Here is a 19815-nt window from a genome sequence, read left to right on the forward strand (position 1 = left end):
CCTAGAGGATGGAAATAAATGGTGAACTATTGATGTCATTGTGCGAGAGCAACAAGGAGTCATTTGTGAAAACAATGCCATCACAACTCAAGACATTTGTCTTATAACTGAACAAAGTGTTTGTCATTTTGAGACACATCCTAATGAAAACCCTAAAAATGTTTTCAGTTGTAAATATTGATGATGGAGGTGTGAACTCTTTGGGATTCTTTACTTGTAGATAATGTTACTGTAGCTACAAGTAATGACTCAGATATTTGTGTTTGTAAGTCCACTGAAATTATGGGATGATTTTATTTACTCAGCTTCTGTCATATCTTATCAATTGTTATGGTCTAAGTATATGCTGATTCAAGACCTGCTGCCTACCTCTATTGGAGCAAATTTCAACTTGAGCAGAAAGCTACTACAACATGAAGACCTAAACCAATTGTTGAAGCAAGCTCAAGGAAATGGACAGAGGACTCTGATTCCCATCCATCATAATGTGGAGAAAATACATCGTATTTCAGAAGCAGTCAAGAAAGATGCAGAACATTGGTGGTGGGATACTCTCTTTGGATGATCACCAGCTGCTACAGGAATTCTCAAGAGAGTGCTTTGCCCTGTTGTTGTTTAATTGACATTAACTCTTTTGCTTTTTGTCTTAGTATTGTATGTTAAAGTTTGCATTATTGTGAAGCAATTACCCTATTGGCTACCCCCACAAACATTAGATAACCCCCGCAATACAAATGCATAAAACACTCTTAAACTCCATTTGGATATTGTGAAGCTTGAGTGACTCCAGTCGCGGGGTGGATTATGTGGGAAAATAGGGGGAAAATATCTTGAGTCTAAAGTTACAGTCACATTCTAATGGAAGTTATGACATTAAGGAAATTTTAGGGTGAAATACAGTTGCTTCTTCGAGGAGAGAATGCAGTTGGCAAGCACGGAATCTGTTGCACAGCAGTTCCCCAGGCAACACACACTGCGGATGCTAAGGGGGAATGACTCGGAGCGGAGTGAGGACACCACGGCCAGGCTCTGTTGTAATCCCTGCAGGAATGGGAACTGGATGGTACCAGGTGGCCGATAAAACGCAGAGCAGCTGACAACCAAGTGAGAGAGGAAAAGATGCCTTGTTGCTGAACCAGCAACTGTGGCAAAATCGCTCTCCTCAGATGAACCGTGCTCATTATAATCTCATATAATACTGTAATACTGTCACACACCTCCATCCCAAAGTTACCACCCCTCCCTGAGCACGTGGTCTCTATTTTATTAACTATATCTTTAAGAGCAAAGTGACAGAATTTTACACCAATCAGGAACAAAAGTACGTGTGGCTGGAGTCACTCAAGCTCCATATAAGTGTAAAGAAATATGTAACAGTGAGTTAAAAGGGGGAGATATTAGGCAAGACTCCATCCTAATTTCTGGGATTGGTCAATGGGCTGAACCTGGCTTCTCCCTTCTAGGGAGGCCTTTTGGGGAAGAACTTTATTCAAAGTGTGCTAACTATTATTTCAAGCTTTCCTTGATGATTAGACTTTGTGTATTGCTTCAGACTTTTTCTTGGAATCAGTTCAGTGTCAACATCAATCCCTGATTGTCACAATCTTCTGTGATCAGTGTATTTGTTAATAAAGTGTGTTATTCCTTAAACTGTTCTGTGTGAGTCCTTCAAGGGCGCTGGCAGACTGCGGCAGTGGGTAAGACTTGACAAAACTGATAAAATACCAAGAGAGGGCAGGATCCAGCAGGGGGTCTCTCTTTCCAAATTGAAATAAGGGGTTTGGCTCTGGCACTTTGCTGATATCCCTGAAAAGGTTGGTTGACCCACCCTCCGATACAGTTGAAGAGCAGATAAAGTTCAAGAAGCATTTGGACAAGGCTCTCAGGCTCTCAAACACATGGTGTGATTCTTGGAGTGTCCCGTGCAGGGCCAGGGCTGGGCGCTGACAGGCTACCTGGGCACGAGGAACTTGTCTTTCCTGGGGCGCTGACAAATCAATAATAATAATAATTTTTTTAAAAAATCAAATATAAAGGTTTTGAGGAACCCGCCGCTGAGATAAAAAACCCTCACATTTCCCTCATCTGGTATCTCTGGCTGCCTTCAGTTTCAAATTTAATGTCACGGCTAGCACTGCACGGTAATGTGTGAAATCTCGTAATACAATTTAGTGAATTTTGGATAAACCAGTGACCCTGACTTCGCCTGCTCGGCTCGGCTGGGTTCGGCTCGGCTCGGCTCGGCTCGGCTCGGCTGGGTTCGGGTTCGGCTTGGCCGGGCTGTTCTCGCTTCTGATTGGCTCACTGGCCGCGCTCTCGCTCTCTGATTGGTGGGCAGCCCTGCCGGGGGCAGCGCGCGGGCTGGGGTTGCCATGGCAGCGCGGGACGCTGTGCGGCCGCGCGCGGAGGGGCCCGGCCGTGTCCGTGCCCGTGTCCGTGCCCGTGTCCGTGCCCACGTCCCGCCTCCGCCCGGGAACAGGGTCCGGGTGCCGGTCCTGCGGCCGGGCTGCCCCATCCCTGTCCCCGAGGGCGGTGCCTCCTCGTCCCGAGAGGCTGTGGGTAATGGAAGAGAGGCTGTTTTCCTCGGCGGAAGAACACGGAGGGGCTCTACAACAACCGTGAGGGTAGGGGGGCACCGCCATTTTTCCCTCAGTGGGGCTGTGCCGAACGGAGCGGGTTTGACTCCCACCGCAGCCCCGTCCGGCCGCCCCTGGGGCCGGTGAGGGACCCCGGCACGGCGGTGGGGGGAGCGGGGCTCTGCTGCCCGCCCTCGCCTGCCCTGCGGTCTGCGGGACCCGCCTCAGGGCCGGGCAGGGTGCGGGTCGGGGGTTCGGCGTTCCCCGCTCACTGGCCTGGTCCCGATCGCTGCCTCGGGACCAGGGGCCAGGGCGGAACGCTCCGGCCTTGCACATGTTATCTGTTAGCTCCGCATTCACAAGCTGCAGGGTTCAAAGAGCTGCCCTGCTCGCACTAGAGAGACTGGTTCTCTCACAGAATCAGAGAACAGTTTGAGTTGGAAAGAGACCTTGAGGTTCTTTCAGTTTCGGCCTCCTGCCATGGGCAGGGACACCTTCCTCTAGACCAGGTTGCTCGAAGCCCCATCCAACCTGGCCTTGAACACTTTCAGGGATGTGGGACAGTGGAACAAACGTCCTAATATTACAGAACAGCCAACCTGCTCCTGGGATTTGGCATTTGCAGGCTGCAACTGCTACATTAACTGCAAATCTTTTTTTTTTATCCACTCAGATTTTGGAAATGCTTTACTGTATTTCTGTCCAAGCCTGTGGTTAAACCTTTAGTTTTAAGACCTGAAAAACAGCTGCTGTCTCAAGTCGGTGGGCCCTGCCTTTGTTAGTCACAGAGAGCTGGTGTCTCCTAGCAAGACTCCAAACAAAGAAGTAAAAGAAGTAAAAGAAAGGACTCAGTGGCAGCTTGAGTTATGAAGACTGGGGGGAAAAAATCTGCAGTTAGAGTGTTTACCACTTGTGGGTTCCTGAGGGCAGATTGCTGCAGAGGCAGGTTCTCTATGTTTGCTCTGTTTTGTCTCCCCTGGGGTCCCAATTCCCTGTGATGAGATCAAATACCTCTTTTCCTTTGTGCTCACAGAAAGGCTCAACCTTTCTTTGTGAGATGGATGGAGTCTTAATACTAGTTACTGAAGATAGAAAGGAGCCTAATGGTTGGGTTTTTTTTTTTAATTTTACTTGTTTTGTAAGATTAGAAATTAAAATATTAGAATATGTATTTTATGTAATTTGTAATTTAAAATATCAAGATATGTATTTTCTTCGTCTCAAACTTGTCCAGGGATTTACAGCATCCCTTCCCCAGAAGAACAAAACTACTTGGAGGGAAAGGATATCTGTCAAAAATAGTGTGACCAAGGAGCCCATGGCACCTGTGCAGGTGGGTGGGATGTCTGGCTCATAGGAAGGTTTGTTGACTTGTCTAATACCAAATCTGTAGCACCCCAGTTCAGCCCAGCTTCAGTCCTCTCTGTTTGCCTGTTATTTTGTATCAGAAATTGGGTCAGTGCTAATCAGGGTTTATGTACTGTCATTTATCTGTTTGCTTTAATTGATTATTACAGGATGAAGGATAAACTGTGAGAATCCTTCCCCTGCTCCTCAGACACCAGGAGGTTGGATATGCTTTCTTGGAACTCAGTAGACTTGGGCTGTCTGGATAAAAGGGAGATTGTTTTTGGAGCAGGAGGCTTCTCACAGGGAACACCAGTCTCCATGGCACAGCTCTCTGCAGGGGCCATTGGGGCACATGTAGACAAAAAATGTTCATTTCCATATGGAAAGTGGCAGGACACCTGCTTTCCAAATCCTGTGTCCTAATTATAATTCCGTATTTTCTTCTGTATCTCTTGTCTCCTCTGTACAGAGAGGGCAGGGAATCACTATAGAGGAAGGACCTGCTGGGCTGCCACACTGCCAAGGCCAGTGTGTATTTCTGGGTTTGGAGCCTGACTTACTGGGGCTGAAAAAATTCCGTGGAGAATTGGGATGTTGTGACCTACTCCACTGCAAATTTTTAGTTTTCTTTGTGTCTGATGAAAGAATAGAAATCTGGCAGAGTTATGCAGGAGGGAAGGAAAGTCCCTGGTACCATGTGCATTACATTGTTCTTTCCCCTTAATATGGCTTTACCTGGATATGTGAAATGAAACAAATAAAGATACAGATTGCAGACTGCACCTTGAAGCAATGGTAAGAGATTTGAGTCTGCAGTCCAGAGAGGCCAGCTTGGAGTCCGATATTGTCACTGAAGTGCTGGGTTGGACAGAGTAAACTTTTAAATATTGTCTTGTGCAAAAGATATTGTTACCTTCTATGAATATCTGATTTGGAGAGTCTTTGCAGATTCTTTTAACTGGATGTTGCAAAAAATAATTGAAGAACAGAATATATTTTCGTAATTGAAAGATCTGGCTGAAGACTTGAGGTCAGTATCTCTGCAGAAATAAGCTTTTCTTTTGTTCCACTCTTTACCTAAGTAATTTTGTGAACCCATTATTTCCTGGAAGCAGTGTGTCTCCAGTGAATCTGAAATAAAGATGTTTAAGTGGAGGTTCCTGTAAAAGGCATTTTGCCTCTGTCTCTGTTATAAATCGATTCAGACATACTGAGGCACATACAAGAGAGGGGGTGGAATTTTCTGGCTGGAGCTCAGAGTTGGTGCTTCAGCATAAGCTTTGTCTGGTAGAACTGACTTTAAAACCCACTAGAATGCAGCCATCCCTGGGGGGGGTGTAGCAGTTACTTGAAAGTGACTTTTATGTGACTGAAAAAGGCACAAAGGAAATAAGTAATAGTCCAGAGGTGGAATTTGATAACTCTGAAATGTTTTCAAAGCTGACAGGCATTCTGGAATGATTTGTGAACCGCTGTTCTTTGAAACAAAATGTACTGTCCATTGTTTGTGGAGATGAGGACAGACAGTCCCACCAGAGGCAGTACCTGACTGTAAACCTGATGCTTCATCTCTGTTTTACTTGCTATGACAGGAGAATGCCACTGGCATCAGCAGTTAGAATTCCTTTAGAGATTTGCTTCATCAATTGATAGGAGTTGTAAGGAAATGAGGTTTTGCTGTTTATACAATAGTTATGTATGTTTTGGCTGTTTTAATGTTTCTCCCAGATTATTCCAACCATGCACAGTGTGAACAGCTCAGAGACTCCCTGGCTAAAAATAATGACACATCTGAGACCTGTGAAAGAACCTGATCAGCCACGGCCTTGGCAGGTGAGTGACTCCCAATAGTCCTTCAGCTGTAGGTTCTACTGTGAAGAATCACAGGAAACCAGTATCTATAACTGGGATCCCAGAGTATTCGGGTGTAATTGGGCTTCTGTGTTGGAACTGGCCACCTAATGCCACTGAATTCTGGACAGTGTTCTGGTCTGTCTGTCTCTGCCAGACTGCTGTCCCTGGTATGTGCCCGAATTCATCTGTGAGCCAGCAGGAGCCTTGTGTCTCAGTCTGTCCCTTCTGGGCACACTCAGAAATGGTTACTGCAGTGTATGTTACTTTCTACTGCTCCATCCCAGTTTGTAGCTTGATTGTGGAACCTGGATGAGGGCCTGATCTTTGTAAAGCAGGTTGGCTTTTTATGCAGACCTCGCCCTTTCTTTACCTTTTTATCCAGAGGTTCTCCTCAGCACCAGCAAAGGTGCTGACAGAAGGGCTTCTGTTGTGCAAAGATATGAGTGGAGGAATGAAATGGAAGTTATGGAGGGAGGAATGAAAAATAATTATTCACAAAGTTCTGCAAAATCTGAGATGTGTTTGTCATGGAGAAGAACAAAGAACTCTGTAAAAAGCAACCAACTCAATGGGTTTTATCAAGCTCTTGCATCCTTTTGAGGCAGCTTTATCGAGTTATTTGCAGTTTGGTATGTGGAAAAGTTTCCCATAAAACCTGAAACAAGCTTGTGACTAGTCATGGACTCATGGAACAGCCTCAGCTGGAAGGGACCTTGAAAGATCATCTGGTTCAACCTTTTTTGGGAAAGAGACACCAGATGAGGTTGTCAAGCACCCTGTCCAATCACATCTTGAAAACCGTCAGTGATGGGGACTCCACCACATCCCTGGGGAGGTTGTTCAGTCAGTGATTGATCTCACTCTAAAAAATTTCTTTCTTATATTGAGATGAAACTTCAGCCAATGCAACTTGTACCTCTTACCCCTTGTCTCTTCCCTGTGGCTTCTGGTGCAGAGAGAACCTCCATCCTCTTTGTAGCTGCTCTGTAAGTACTGTGATGAGGCTCTCCCTGAGCCTGCTCTTTTCTAGGTAGAATAGACTGAATTCCTTCAGTCAAAGGAGAGCTAATTCCTTTGGTTCTTAAGGAGTCTTCAGACAGGGATCATCCTGAAGGAAAACTTTTCACCTACTCACCAGTGTGTGTTCTGAGTACTTTCTGCTGGTGGTTCTCAGCTGGAGTGATGGCTCTGTCTCCCTGCTGCTGTTACGGTGCTGGTTTTAGAAAGGATCTGTGATTATGTGAAGTAGATTTGTCAGAAGTAATACAACATACCAGTTGCTTCAAATAGTAGGATGAAAGGGTCTTAAAACGTGCCAGCAATTTAGATTTCTTCTTCTCATTTGTTTTTGGTGTTTTTTTAATACTACTTGTCCTTTCCTTGCCTGGTCTGATGTATGATGTCCTGCTTATCTCAGGATAATAAACCTGTTGGAGTGTGGAGCTGGTCAGCAAGGTCAAGACAGACGTGACTGGAAACTACACTGTTTATTGGAAGTAAGAATCAACATTAAGCACAAGGAGTAGCAGGCTAATTTTCCATTCTGTGCATCAAATGCATTCCTTGAGTCTGTGCTGCCACTGGCATGGTGGGCTTGTGCAAAAATGCTGTGGCTGTAGCTCAGTTTTTAAACAGCAGAAGAAAGTCACAGCAGGGATGACTTTGAATTCGTCTGTGGAAACCACAGGAGGAGGCAGCAGGTCAGACAGGTGAAATGTGAATGTTTCAGCCCTGCCTCTGGCTTAGGCCTGAGTAAAACCAGCTCAGTTGAGGTTTGGGATAACCCTTTGTCATTTGGGGTCAGCTGTCCCAGCCGTGTCCCCTCCCAGCTCCTTGTGACCCCCCCAGCTTGCTTACTCGTGGGGTAGGGAGAGAAGCTGAGAAAACCTTGGCTTAGTGTAAACACTACTTAGCAACAATTAAAACATCAACATTACTCTCATCCTAAATTCAAAACACAGCACTGTACCAGCTACTAGAAAGAAAATTATCCCAGCCAAAACTTGGACAACTTGTTGCCTGTAGAAGCTGCTGATGGACTCGTGAAGACAAGGTCTCTCTGGTTAACCCACAGAGTTGGTGCAGCCTGATCACAGGGGAGGTACCCCCCTCATCTTCCCTGCAGGAATTCCATCCCCAAGTGATAGATGGATTTGGTCCATATTGCTTGTGCTCCTTGCCTGCAGTGCAGGAGTTGAGTTTATGAGACACGTGTTTGGCACAGGTGAGCAACAGTGGCAAGGAACAAGTGGTGTGTGGTCATGGTGAGGAGCAGCCAAGGAAATGTATGGTCTTAACATGTACATTCCTGTTCCCATTCCAGTTCTTCCAACACTCATCTGTTGCTACTTATCCCCACTGTTCCGAGCAAGTCTCACAAGGATTTGCCAGCTGGGTTATGGTATAATGTGCCTTTAATCACAACACCAGTGATTATTTTGAATTCAAAGTAAATCTGACTCCTAGTCTGAGTCCTGCTTTTACTTCATGTGGGTTTTTAATGTTCTGTTAGGTAACACCTGACCAAAGCCGAGACATCATTGCTTCTGTTCAGTGCATCTTGGACAGAGAAAATTGTTTTGTGAGGGTAAGAAATGGTACCTCTTCTCATTTGTTGTGTGCTTTCCTGCATGTCAATGTGTTCTAGTTTCTGCTCAGTGATTTGTGAGAAAATGTTAATTGTATTCTTGAAAAACTGATTTAGAAGTATGAGTTTGTGGCCTCTCCTCTGGATATGACTGAAGTAGTAACCCTAAATGTGAATCACAGGTAACTTACCTGCCTGTTTGCACCTAATATTTGCTCTGTGGGTGTAGTTAGTTGGTCAGTGGGGCTGTGAGCAAAGGGCAGCAGGGCTGATCTGATCTGATTTGATCTGATCTAGCAGATTGCCAGTGCTGCAGGGAGAGGGTCCCTCTCCTGCTGCCTGTCTTGCACAGTCTGCTGCTTATCAGCCCCCTGTTCTGCAGTGATTTCAGCTCAATAACCTGATGGGAAAAAGTGAGCAATTTTCTGCCAGTCTTGCACCACAGTTTCAAAAGTTAAGGGTATGAATGCCAGAGCTCTTGCAAGTGAGAGGTTGGAAATGAGTGGTGGGAAGTGGAGAGAGGGAGGAGCACAAAGAAGGGCTGGAAAACAGTGCCCTTGGAGCAGAGACCAGTCAGCCTTCACCTGTGAAACCTTTAATGTGCTTGGCCAATAATTTGTATGGTTTTATTTTGCATTTCTTACTTAGGAGGTGGACAGATACCTGAGGCACAATGATTTCCTAAATCTGAGAAAGAAGGAGATCGTGTACAAAGAATGGCTTAAGGATGTTTTAGAGCCAGTGCTGCAGAAAATTGAGGACGAAATGGGCAGCCAATCAATCGAAGAAATGCAGAAAAGGAAACAAGAACAATTGTCTCAATATTTAAACTACGGTAACAAGAAGGTATCAAGGAGAAGTAAATTTCTGTCATGGAGAGGGTTGCATAGGGAGGGCTTTGGACAAGATCAGGGGTTTAGCTGCTATTTGCTGTCCATTGAGTAGCCTGGAATTCAGATGCACCTTACCTGTAACTTACCTTTCTTTCCTGAGGACTTCTGCAATGGTGACCTATGATGTTAGAGCTGTTTAAGTTCACCATCAGATACAAACAATAGCCTTGCTTGGGTCTGAATATGATGAGACACCACATTGATGTGTATTTCCATCTGTGAGCTGGATCATGTAGTGGGAAAAACTGAGCTCTGTCAGCTGAAGTCAAAGGCTGACTGAGCAGGGAGTGGACTGCACTCTCATGTCTCAGAAGTTAAGCTACATCACTACTGCAGTATGTTGGCAGAGCACGAATGAAATGATTTTGTGGCCTTGGATGCTACTGATCAAGCTTCATAAAAGAAAAAAACGTGGGAACAGAGAGATACAAACAATTTTCTTGAAGTCTGTATACAGGCAATAGACCCAACTTTTTGTAGTTCCATGGGTTTCAGTACTCAGAAAAAGTGCAGTCACTGTATGAAATACTTGTTGGTTTTCTTCATTTTGCTCTGAATTTCATACCACTGTTGAGTATCAAATCCCACAACTCAATTTTCTGCATCTCAGGAATGGAAATATAGAGCAGTTACATAAAAATGATAATATTTTATTGAGAGCAGGAATTTGTTGTCAGTGGAAACCACTGCACAGTGGAGTCGTGAGACTGTAAACAACCTTCTCAGCCAGAAATGAAAATGTCACGGGAGCTGCGTTGTTTTAACGAGAGCAAATGATTTCTTTTTCAAAGGCCTGATGTGACAGACCCATGCATTTAAACTGCATGGAACAACAAAGACCTGAACCAGTCTTACTGCTGATGTCCTAGGATTTAGGATATGTTGGGTGTACTGTACATATCTGGGTCTGCATCAGTCCACTTCCAAGCTTCTGTGTGAGGTCAGGAATTTGCTGGGTGTCCTCCAAAAGCACTGGCTGATGTGCTGGGATGTGTCCTCCTGGAAGGGAAACACCAGCACCAGCGATCAGCCTCCACCTTTTCCCCTTGCTCTGTGGTGTCTGCTCTATCATCAGCATGTCTGCAGAGCAGGTTGAAGCCCTTCAGAGTTACAGGACAACTCACTTGCATAAGTTTGCATTGACCGTGGCAGCACATGATACATTTTGCAGAACTTGAAACATTTCTGTAGATTGGTTAATATACTGACTTCTGGCTATGTATTTCCCCCTCACTCCCTTCTTTTTGTCCATTTGCTCTCTTCCCTGTTATTAGGCTTCTCCTCCTGTTTCCCAGATCTCCTGACCTTCCCATGCCTGTGATTGGTCCATTCCTTCTTTCTTTCCATGTCTATTATTCTTCCTCCAGTCTCTCTTCTTGCTCTCTTTCTCTCTCCAGTCACCTCCTTTACTCCATCCATAAATCCGTTTTGCCCCTCTTTCTTCTGTCACGCTCCCCACTGCTGTGTCTCCATCTTCTTGTTGCTTCTGATAATTCCTCCAGGTTCTTCACTGCCCTTTGCTTTCCAAAGCTGTCTTTTTCCCCTTTCCTCCATTCTCCTTCTCTCCTCACTCTTTTTCCAAATCTCTCCATCTCAGTCTTTGTCAGCTCACTCATCTGCCTTTTTCACACCATCTGACCTCTCCTCCTTTACCTCCCTTCCTTGACTCCCTGTTCTTCCAAGGACCTGCTCATATGTGGGTTTTTTTGCCTCAAATCTGCCTCCTTTTCACTGCCTTTCTCACTCCTCCTCCCCTCCAGTCCTGTGGCCATGGACTGCAGGTGCCTAACGAGATGGTTGGTCAGAGTGAAGATGGCAGTGTGACAGTGCAGCCTGCAAGGAGAGGGGATTCCCCTGCCTGGGTTGCTGCTGTGTTAGCCACAAGTCAGCTTCTGGTAGTCCAGGCTATTGTAGGCATTGTGTGCTGCAGAGAAAGAGACCCTCCTGACTCATTTTGAAGAGCTTTTACTCTGCTTTATTCCAAGGGCTGTGTGAGGGGTAATGCATCGACCACGTGAAGGGGTCAGACCTGGGAGTGCAGCAAAGCACCTCCATGATCCACTGAGGTCTCAGCAGACCTTGTAAAGGGGTGATATGTGATAATAAACCAAGGGGTGGCACTAAAACTCTGCAAATTGAGCTCTATTAGGGCTTGAAGCTTTCCAGGGACAGAAACATGAGATGATGAGTGTGGCTGCTGCTTGTTGTGTGGGGAATTGCCAGATCCTGAGGAGCAGAGGCCCCTGCAGAGGCAGCATTCACACTCAGCAGTAGAGAAGCCCCACGGCGCTTCCCGAGTGTCTGAGAACAGCACAGGCCCTCAGGGCCTGGCTCACTTCCCTGTGAGCTGCTTCAGCACAGTGACCTCTTAAATCTACTGTAGATCCCACTTTTTTTTTGGTTGGACTTGTCTTGCAGAGCTCCTGAGCTGTTCAGGTTAAAGTATGGTTTTTTCCAAGTCTTGAAATCACATCCACAGATTGCCATGAAGCACTGTGTAGGGCCGAGATCTAGGAGGCCGTGGGCTGAATGCTCCCTTCCTTCCTGGGATCCATGGAGAATAACCCACACAAGAAAGATTAAAAAGTTCATTTCCAAGGTTTTGTAAGAAAGAATATTAGGGAGGACTATTTTATGTGCTTGTTATAGGGAACTTGAACTGCAGAATATGTTGATTGTTGCAGGCAGTTTTTGATGAGAGGGAGCTGTGACCTGGACTATGAGGTGTGGCTCAGGTCTTTACTCTTATGTCTAGATGGAGAAGCCAGCTCATCAACCCAGACCAGTGACCTGCCTAGGGCTGTGCCTGCTCAGGGCTTACCCACTCCTTTCTTTTTTTCTTTTCAATAGCTGTTTCCTTCTCTGTCAAAACATTTTCCCTTGACCGAAATTTCCACTGTCTTGACTGCCCTAGTTAAGGTTAGCATCTTAGCCTGAAATTATTTCTGGATGCTCCATGAAATCATGTATTATGTATTTATGCCTATGATAAATTAAAATGGATAGAGGAATTTTCCTGTTACACTTCAGTCACCTTATTTCTGAGGTGCAGTGTATAAAAATTTGGGAGTCCTTTTCTCCACCATGTCTGTCACAGGCTGTGTCCCACCCAGGCTGGCTGCACTCACCATTGTATCACCTAAGGCTTCTGAGACCTGACCCAGTACCTGCTTCTCCCACAGGACTACGTGTTTTTGGACTATTTTGACCCATCAGAGTATGATCCATTCTCCCAGAAGACGTGCACAGACTGCTGGAAGGTGTGAGGTTTGGAGTTCCCCTTTGACCAGCAGGCAGTTCATAGTTAGGAGGCAGAGCATGTTACTGATGTGCTGCTGTAGGGAAACACATTCTAGTTTTATTACCTGAACAAATATGGGTCCCAGCTCCTAGTGCATTTAAGGCCAAGAGTATTTGAACATGGTTTTCAGCAGGAATGTGGTTTGGATCCATACTAAGCCCAGATTTGGAGGCACAGTAGGCAATGGCAGGGGGGAGGTTTGTTTTCCTCATTTTAAATCCACTGTGGCAGCACAGGGAGTGTGTTCTGTCTAAGGAGGGTTGGAGAGTTCCCAGGCAAGCTGTGTGTGTGCTCTGTAGAAGGAACTACTCTGGCAGCTCAGCTGATCTTTACAGGAACATGGCAATAGTTTTTACTTCTGTTTAAAGAATGAAAGTCATCAATCACCACAATGACAGCGAGAGCCAATGATGTCACCTGTCCCCCAGCTGACCAGAGCAGCAAGCACAGCCATCAGAAGGTACCCTTTAGGTTACATCCCCTGCCAAAGCAAGTGATAACAGGCCAGGTCTTCTGGCAAGCTGCAATAAACTTACTGTCTTGAACGTGGTTCTGAAATGTTGTTACTGAGCAGCCAAAGAAATGTCTGGGATGCTGCTCCTGTTGTTGCCAGCTCCAGTTCATGCTCTACAAGCCAAAATCTGCTGTTTTAGGAGATTTAACTTAGGCTCAGCTCAACAAAAACAGTGCTGGTGTTCTCTCCTGAACACAGTGTACAAGCAGTAAATCAAACTTTTAACATACATATTAGGTGTTCTCAGAAAGCAGGAAATAAGTAGGGGAGGGGAAATGGGAAGTGCTTTTCAGAGAGTCTGTGCTGAGCAGCAGCTGAGCCAGTGCCCCACAAACCAGTCTCTCTCCCATTCCAGTGTGGTCCCATCTCCCCCCTGGTCTGGCTGCACAGCAACTCTGGTCTCAAAGCCTGGAAACAGAATTTCCTCTATTCTCCAAACTCTCACTGTACAGACACAATCTCTCAAGAGTTGCCAAGGTTGAGTTTTATTTAGGATTAGAAATACTGAACCACAGAAAACTGTTAAAAGTAACAGAGGTTGACTCAGTAAGGAGGGTGCACAGATGGTGACTGCATGGGAAACTGCCAGACTTCAGGAGGAATTGCTGCACCCGTGGAAAGGGCTGCTCAGAACTGCACGCTGTGCTTCCGCAACAAGGCAGTTTAAGGAGGCAGTAAAATGGTTACAATGTATCAAACATTCTATAAACAAACTTTTTTTTTTTTTTAACCATCCCTGATTTGGTGCCAAGAGAAAGCTTTTGCTTTCAACCAGCTCTTTTTACAGGTTTGTGTTGGGGTGTAGTTCCCCCCAAGCAAACCTTTTAAACTTGTAATAAATGTTTCTTGAACGAATCCTGTAAGTTTTTCTCATTATTTCACATTCCCCTGTACAATAAAATATACTTTTTAAAAATCAATAAACATCTGTAGACAAATTACATTAATAAACTTATATTTTACTCTCTATATACATGTTGGCAATGTCAAAGCTTCAAGATTCACATGGAGGTCTGCAAGACCAAGGAAATGTACACAAATAACTTATATTTAGGAAAAAAACCCCAAAAGCTGAAGAGTATTTTGCCACATTATTGTGGGTCACAGTATTTAAAATATTTTTTCTAGTTATTCTTCACAACAACATTGTCTTAGCAGAGAATGATGAATCAAACTGAAGCAGAAATTAAAATCAAGTAGCAGTTACTGATTCCAGTGCAGAACTAAGTCAAGTAAAGAACTACACTTGATTCTTAAAGAATATACAATATATTGGAGACTTCTCCAGTACTAAGGCTTCTTCAGCATTTTACCTTTAAAACCATCATCCTGAGACGGGAAGATTCCAGTGGATATCACTTTTAGGATTTCAAATGGAATGATTCCAGTGTTGAGCTTAAACCATTCCTCAGTCTGTCTGTCAGACCAAGTGGTAAAATATACAAACAGCTTGGTGCCACATTTCTAATTAATACTTTTTATGGCCCTGAAAATGGAAACATTGGCATCCAAACCCAAGATATTCCAACATAATAAAAAGGCACTGAGCTATAGTGCTGTATATACAGTAACATTTGTGTTTGCATAGATCAACAACAACTGGGAACACTGCAAGGAACTAAGCACAAGCAGGAACTAAGAGGAAACACGGAGGCAGCAGGAACTCTTGCTTAATAACCAGCGTGGGGCAAGGAATCTTTTACCAAAAGATATTCAGTCTGTCAGCTTCAGTTGTCCTTCATAAATTAAAAAAAGGTGTTCTTAGAAGAGTGCTTTCTGATCAAAGAGCTGCAGGTCAAAGCGCACCCAGACTTCTCCAGTTGGAACTTCATGCAGCAGTAAGTGTTTAGTCATGGGGCCTTTGCTCTCTTGTTCTGTTCGGATTTTTGCTACTGGAACTTCGGTGCGACCCAAAAAATCTGTTGGGCAAGTGAGTAAGACATTTCATTAGGCAAGGACAGCTTAGCAAACCTGAGTCAGGTTAAGCAGCAATGCTGCATAGTAGGTGTTCAGTTCCAGAGCACTGCTCCCAGGTTTCCTGTTTGACTGGCCCTCAGCCCTGTGTAAACCAGCCAGCAGTGACAAAAAAGGGTCTTTTTAGAAGACAAAAATGCTATGGATTTAGGATGGACAACATGCCTTTATTGTCATGTTTGAGCTTAGGTCTTTAAAAACACTCTTAGAAAATACCCTTTCAGAAACACAGTTTCAAATGTTCTCCAGTTTTAGAGCTGGCAGGTCAGAGTTAGGTGATAGAACCTGTTTACAAATCAGCTGAGATGCCACAAGGACAATAAAAAAAAATCAACTGTTTTGGCTCAGCCAACTTTTATTAAGCTTACATATCATTCTTCTCTCAAGAACAATGACCTTGAACAATTACTACCACTAGTAGGTTTACAGTTCTATTCAGAAATCATATACCTTCTTTGTGGCCATTTCTTATACCTCACAGGAGAAAAGACTGAGCTATAGTTACACACATGGCACCTCAGGTCAAGGCAGTTCCTAGCAAATCTGCAATAATCAACCACATGTCAGCCCTGAAAGAGCATTTAAGCTTTTAGGGAGTACCTGACAGCCAAAACCGTGTTGTTTCCAAGCAAAACAAGAAAGCTTATCAAGCTGTTGCTGTGCAGATACAACCTGGCACCTTATTTTTGGGCACCTACAGTGAGAGAGTAAAACTTCTGCTTTCAAATTCTCTGTCTGCCCAGTCTGACAAAAAAAAAAAAAAAATACCGTGACTGACATAAAAGCCAGAGTGGAATCAAATCTGACTGCCTGGAGCTGCTGGCTCTGGAAGGCTACTGAACCTCCTGTGTCCTGAGGCACAACACTTCCCAGGCAGCAATCAGACCCATAGGCTCTCAGAACTGCTGCTTTTCCTAAATGTCCACACTTACCATCAGGTGAGAACTGATCCCTGTCAAACATGGTGATACACAGGACATCCTGATACAGGTCCTTGATGAAGAACTGGCAGTTGAAGTTCCACTTGGGGTTCAGGGTGTCCTGCATGGTTCTGGTAGTGTAGCTCTGCGAGCCCATGCTGATCTCACAGTACGGGTTGCTCTTCCCTAAACACAGAACAGGGAGTGAAAATCCCCTGCAGTGCAGAAACCTCCCCTCCATCTGGAGCTTTCCTGGACACACATCGATGCTGCTGCCCAGATGTGGATCAGGCAATCCCTATATCCCACAGCAGCACAGAGCTGGTTCCTCACTTGTTCCTCTGAAGCTAAAGAATGGCTAATTCATACAGTAACTGTAGCTGAACCACAGTGTTTCCCAAATCACCAAACTCCTCTCAGCAAGCTTTTCCAAATGTTACAGGAATAAAAGTGATCTGAGACTGTTTCCCTCACTTACCATTGGGCTTACAGGCCTTTAGTTCTGTTGCTTCAATCACGTGCACCATCAAACGTCCTATTCCTGAGGTTTTCTGCGAGCGAGCTGGGAACAGAGAGGTCAGAAATAAATGGATTGGTTGGAACTGTAAAAACTGGCAATAGATCTGAAGAGGGAGATCCTGCACAGACACTGTGGCATCCTCCAGGTGGATGAGAGGGAAATACAGAACTCTGTAGGTACCTTGATAAGCCTTTTCACGTTTCTTCTTCTCTGTTTCGATGTACTGCTCTGACGCTGCTTTGATTTTCTGGACCCAGGCAGTACTGCAAAGAGCAATCCCTACAGTCAGGGTCATCCCACAGGCAGGGAAGTCTTCAGCATCAGTGACTCTGCCCCAATCTCTTTGGCCATTCCATCCCCCCCGGGTTTCAGAGGCATCACAAATCAAGTTAGGTCATGGACTAAAGTGATGGAGGTTTTGGATTTAATCTTAATGCCACATTCCAAATCAGACTAAATAAACACAAAGTGGAGCTGCTGTTCTAATAAAGACTGTTGGGTCACATTAAAAACTGACTAGGACTGGGGAAGAATCCTATGGGATGCTGGACTTTGCAGCCCTAAACTATTCTTGTATACAACAATAACGTCAAGGAGCAGCAGATGTGGCTGGATTCCACTGCAAAAGCTGCTGCACAAGCAGGACAAAATCAGAGAAAACCTGTCATTCAAATGAGAGTCAAGTGGGTTTATTTCCTGACCAAGGGACTAAACCCTATTCTTGAGCTGAGAGCCTCCCATGTCTGCTCACTTGAGACGGCCTGCAGCCTCGATCTGCAAGTTTAGGCTCAGATCTGCACTGTCACTACTCACCGCTCGTTGATGTTGTCAGTTTTAAGTGTGTAAACTCTGTCGATGTGTGATATGTGGAAAACGGGCTCATCGCTTGAAGGGTCTGTGGGCAGTTTCACAAGGACTTCGTTAAGGAAAACAGGCTGAAAGAAGAGCAAATGTCACTGTTGCAGCATCACCCTGTGACAATGAGCTAAAAGTTTACAAGGATGTTTAAATACATTGTTTTACTGTAGGGAAAACTAAAGTCATAGGACGTAGGACAAACAATGAGATCATCGTGTAAAGGATGTGAGAAAGGGCTGAGAGAAAAACTACTCTGGCAATACATTCTTGTCTTCCTAGATGGAGAGCTTTGTGAAAGGGGCATGTCTGTGTAAGCAGAGCTGCAGTGTGAAGCTTGGAAGTCCCTGGAATCTCTCAGGCTTCCTATGGGAAAGCAACCCCGATACTTAAACTTATCTCCCCAACTTCAGAATCTTGAGAACATGCACTGTGTGGACAGAGTGACTAAAATTTTGCACCCTTTACTGTTTTCTGAAGAAGGACAGGAAATTTCTTGTGGATGCAACTTGTGCAAACTCAAGTCAAGGCTCCTGCTTCTGAACATCCCACTGAGCTGCTCAGGCACGATGCTACTTCTGCCCTTTCCTTCCCAAAGTGGATGGAAGTGTTTGTTAAACCAAGACACAAAAGCCTGTCCTTTTCCAGGATCCAAGCCAATGGCAGTTGTGCAAGTTGTCTGCCAGGACATGCCTGTATGACAGCAAAAGGGGCCAGGCAGCTAATCCCAGCAGAACAGCAGCATTCCTCATCAGAAGCCAGGATCCACTGCTACTAACATGACCATGAAACACCTTGGTTCACTCACCATTTTGTACATTTTGAACTGGGAGTTGGATTTGGGGCTGAACAGTTTATCGGAGCCAGAAGACACAAACTGTTTAACCATGTAGGTGAGCAGGAGGAAGTCATTGAAAAGGAATCCGTACAGCTCCTTACTGCTCTTGGCCTTGTACAGCTTCCCACTGTGCAGGAGCTTCCGTGGTCCCAGGCAGTTTGTGAGGGAGTTGAACACAGGTTGCTAGGAGAGACAAAACTCATTAGCACCAGCAACTTCATGCAGAGATCAGCTCCTGCTCCTCTTCACCGTGGAGATTGTTCAAGTTGCTCAAAACGCCCTTCTGTTTTGTTTAACGAATTTAGTTGCAAATTAAGAGAAAGGAAACTACTCTGTGATCAGCCATGGTAACAGCACAACTCCCAACTCAGAGTAGATTTAAGCTTTTACCAAATCACACACGGAGTTCTGACTAGATGCAGGCATTTACTGCACAGCCACTCCTCTGTTGTCCAGAAGCTGTGTTTAGAAAGAGCTGCACAGTCTGCAGTCAGGCCACCTCTTACAGGTGCATGAAGAGGTGATGGAACCAGGACAGACCTTCTGGGCCTGTCAAGCCTTGGTTCCTTAGGCAGCCAGTGGAGAACTGTCACACCTCATTTTGAAGGCTGTCCTGAAAGGTACAGGAGCCTGAACTCCACATATCTTTGAGGATCTGACACTGAGGGCTTCTGTGCCCTTCCTGCATGAAGGAAAACCTTGGGAAGCACAGACTAAGTGAAATCCCACATAGTAACACCTGACTTAGCCCAGCGGCAACAGGAACAGAACTTCATAGGGAAGAGTTATTTCTGTCTGTTTAACAACTTAAATGGTATCAGTTTTTAAGCTTATAAATCAAGATTTCTCCACCACCAAAATCATGCAAAAATGAGAGTTCATCACATTATGGCTCTAAGTAGAATTCAATAAAAGCTTCTCTGCCAAGAGCTCAGTGGTGGATCACACTCCAATAAGGGATGTGAGCAGGGACTCCCTTTCCCCCTCCAGCCTTTCTGAAATTACTCTGAGAAGACTCTTCCATGCAGGGTGTCAATGCAGCTACCTCAGCAAGGCCTTCGCACTGGACGTGGGACTGTATCCATTCCAGCCTGTCCGAGTTCTCCTTCTCCCGCACCCCTTCGTTCACCTGGGAGCACAGCTCCTCCGCGCGCTCCAGGGCCAGCCTCAGGGTACTGTGATCCGGGTGGCTTTCTGGAGTGTTCTCTAGAATCTGGTGTGCATCACAGAGGGGAGAAAAGATAAAATCAGTGTTAAGCACTGGTACTGCTCAGAGAAATCCCCATAAATGGTCAAGGCTTTATCTTTGCTTTTGCTATTGAGATCAGACTCAAGGCATTCACCTACGAAACCTCACTTGGGGTACTCACACTCTTTATGAGCAGAGGGTAGCGTGTAATCCTTTGCATTGGTTTCAGGAGGAAACTGGAGAGGGGCATTCCTTTGCAGCGAGGGTCCAATGCAAGTTTCTGTGGTGCAGTAGAGATTTAACATTGCATTACTCATCAGGAAACAGTTGCCTCACTGGCACTGAATACTGAAAACTCTCTGATCAGATTCATTTTTCCAGGCATTCCAAGAGGTCTTAGATTTTTCCAGTAAGCAAACAATACTTGTTTCCAGAACAAACAGG

At 45.1% G+C, this 19815-nt stretch overlaps 2 protein-coding genes across 11 annotated transcripts in view; one reads left to right on the forward strand and one right to left on the reverse strand.

The window, feature by feature from the left end:
* The first annotated feature begins 2394 nt into the window (after positions 1-2394).
* On the forward strand, positions 2395-13673 carry FAM228B (family with sequence similarity 228 member B). 4 transcript variants are annotated; one of them, XR_007908225.1, is made up of 9 exons: positions 2395-2624; positions 3811-3909; positions 4396-4454; positions 4875-4956; positions 5655-5759; positions 8293-8367; positions 9016-9213; positions 12443-12527; positions 12930-13673. XR_007908225.1 is itself a non-coding variant. In XM_051810851.1 (9 exons), the coding sequence occupies exons 5-9, from the start codon at positions 5667-5669 to the stop codon at positions 12954-12956; spliced, it is 471 nt and encodes a 156-aa protein (XP_051666811.1). In that variant the 5' UTR covers positions 2395-2624; positions 3811-3909; positions 4396-4454; positions 4875-4956; positions 5655-5666; the 3' UTR covers positions 12957-13673. The 4 variants fall into 4 exon arrangements, 2 of the variants coding, with proteins under 2 accessions (XP_051666811.1, XP_051666820.1); XM_051810851.1 differs by having other exon boundaries at positions 12443-12520; XM_051810860.1 differs by having other exon boundaries at positions 2623-2719; positions 12443-12520.
* A 340-nt stretch (positions 13674-14013) lies between these two features.
* Positions 14014-19815, reverse strand: part of ITSN2 (intersectin 2) — an 81651-nt gene continuing 75849 nt past the window's right edge. For all 7 annotated transcript variants that reach the window (XM_051809984.1, XM_051809969.1, XM_051809979.1 and 4 more), the window contains 8 exons: positions 19553-19651; positions 19228-19395; positions 18153-18365; positions 17303-17424; positions 16670-16752; positions 16448-16531; positions 15982-16155; positions 14014-14994 (listed from right to left, as the gene is read on the reverse strand). In XM_051809984.1, coding sequence (XP_051665944.1) covers positions 14837-14994; positions 15982-16155; positions 16448-16531; positions 16670-16752; positions 17303-17424; positions 18153-18365; positions 19228-19395; positions 19553-19651 — 1101 coding nt within the window. In that variant the 3' untranslated portion in view covers positions 14014-14836. The remainder of the gene's footprint in view (positions 14995-15981; positions 16156-16447; positions 16532-16669; positions 16753-17302; positions 17425-18152; positions 18366-19227; positions 19396-19552; positions 19652-19815) is intronic.

The sequence above is a fragment of the Manacus candei genome, unplaced genomic scaffold (assembly GCF_025592945.1).
Source record: "Manacus candei isolate 608988 ecotype Guabito, Panama unplaced genomic scaffold, ASM2559294v1 h1tg000007l, whole genome shotgun sequence".
In the NCBI taxonomy this organism is placed as follows: domain Eukaryota; kingdom Metazoa; phylum Chordata; class Aves; order Passeriformes; family Pipridae; genus Manacus; species Manacus candei.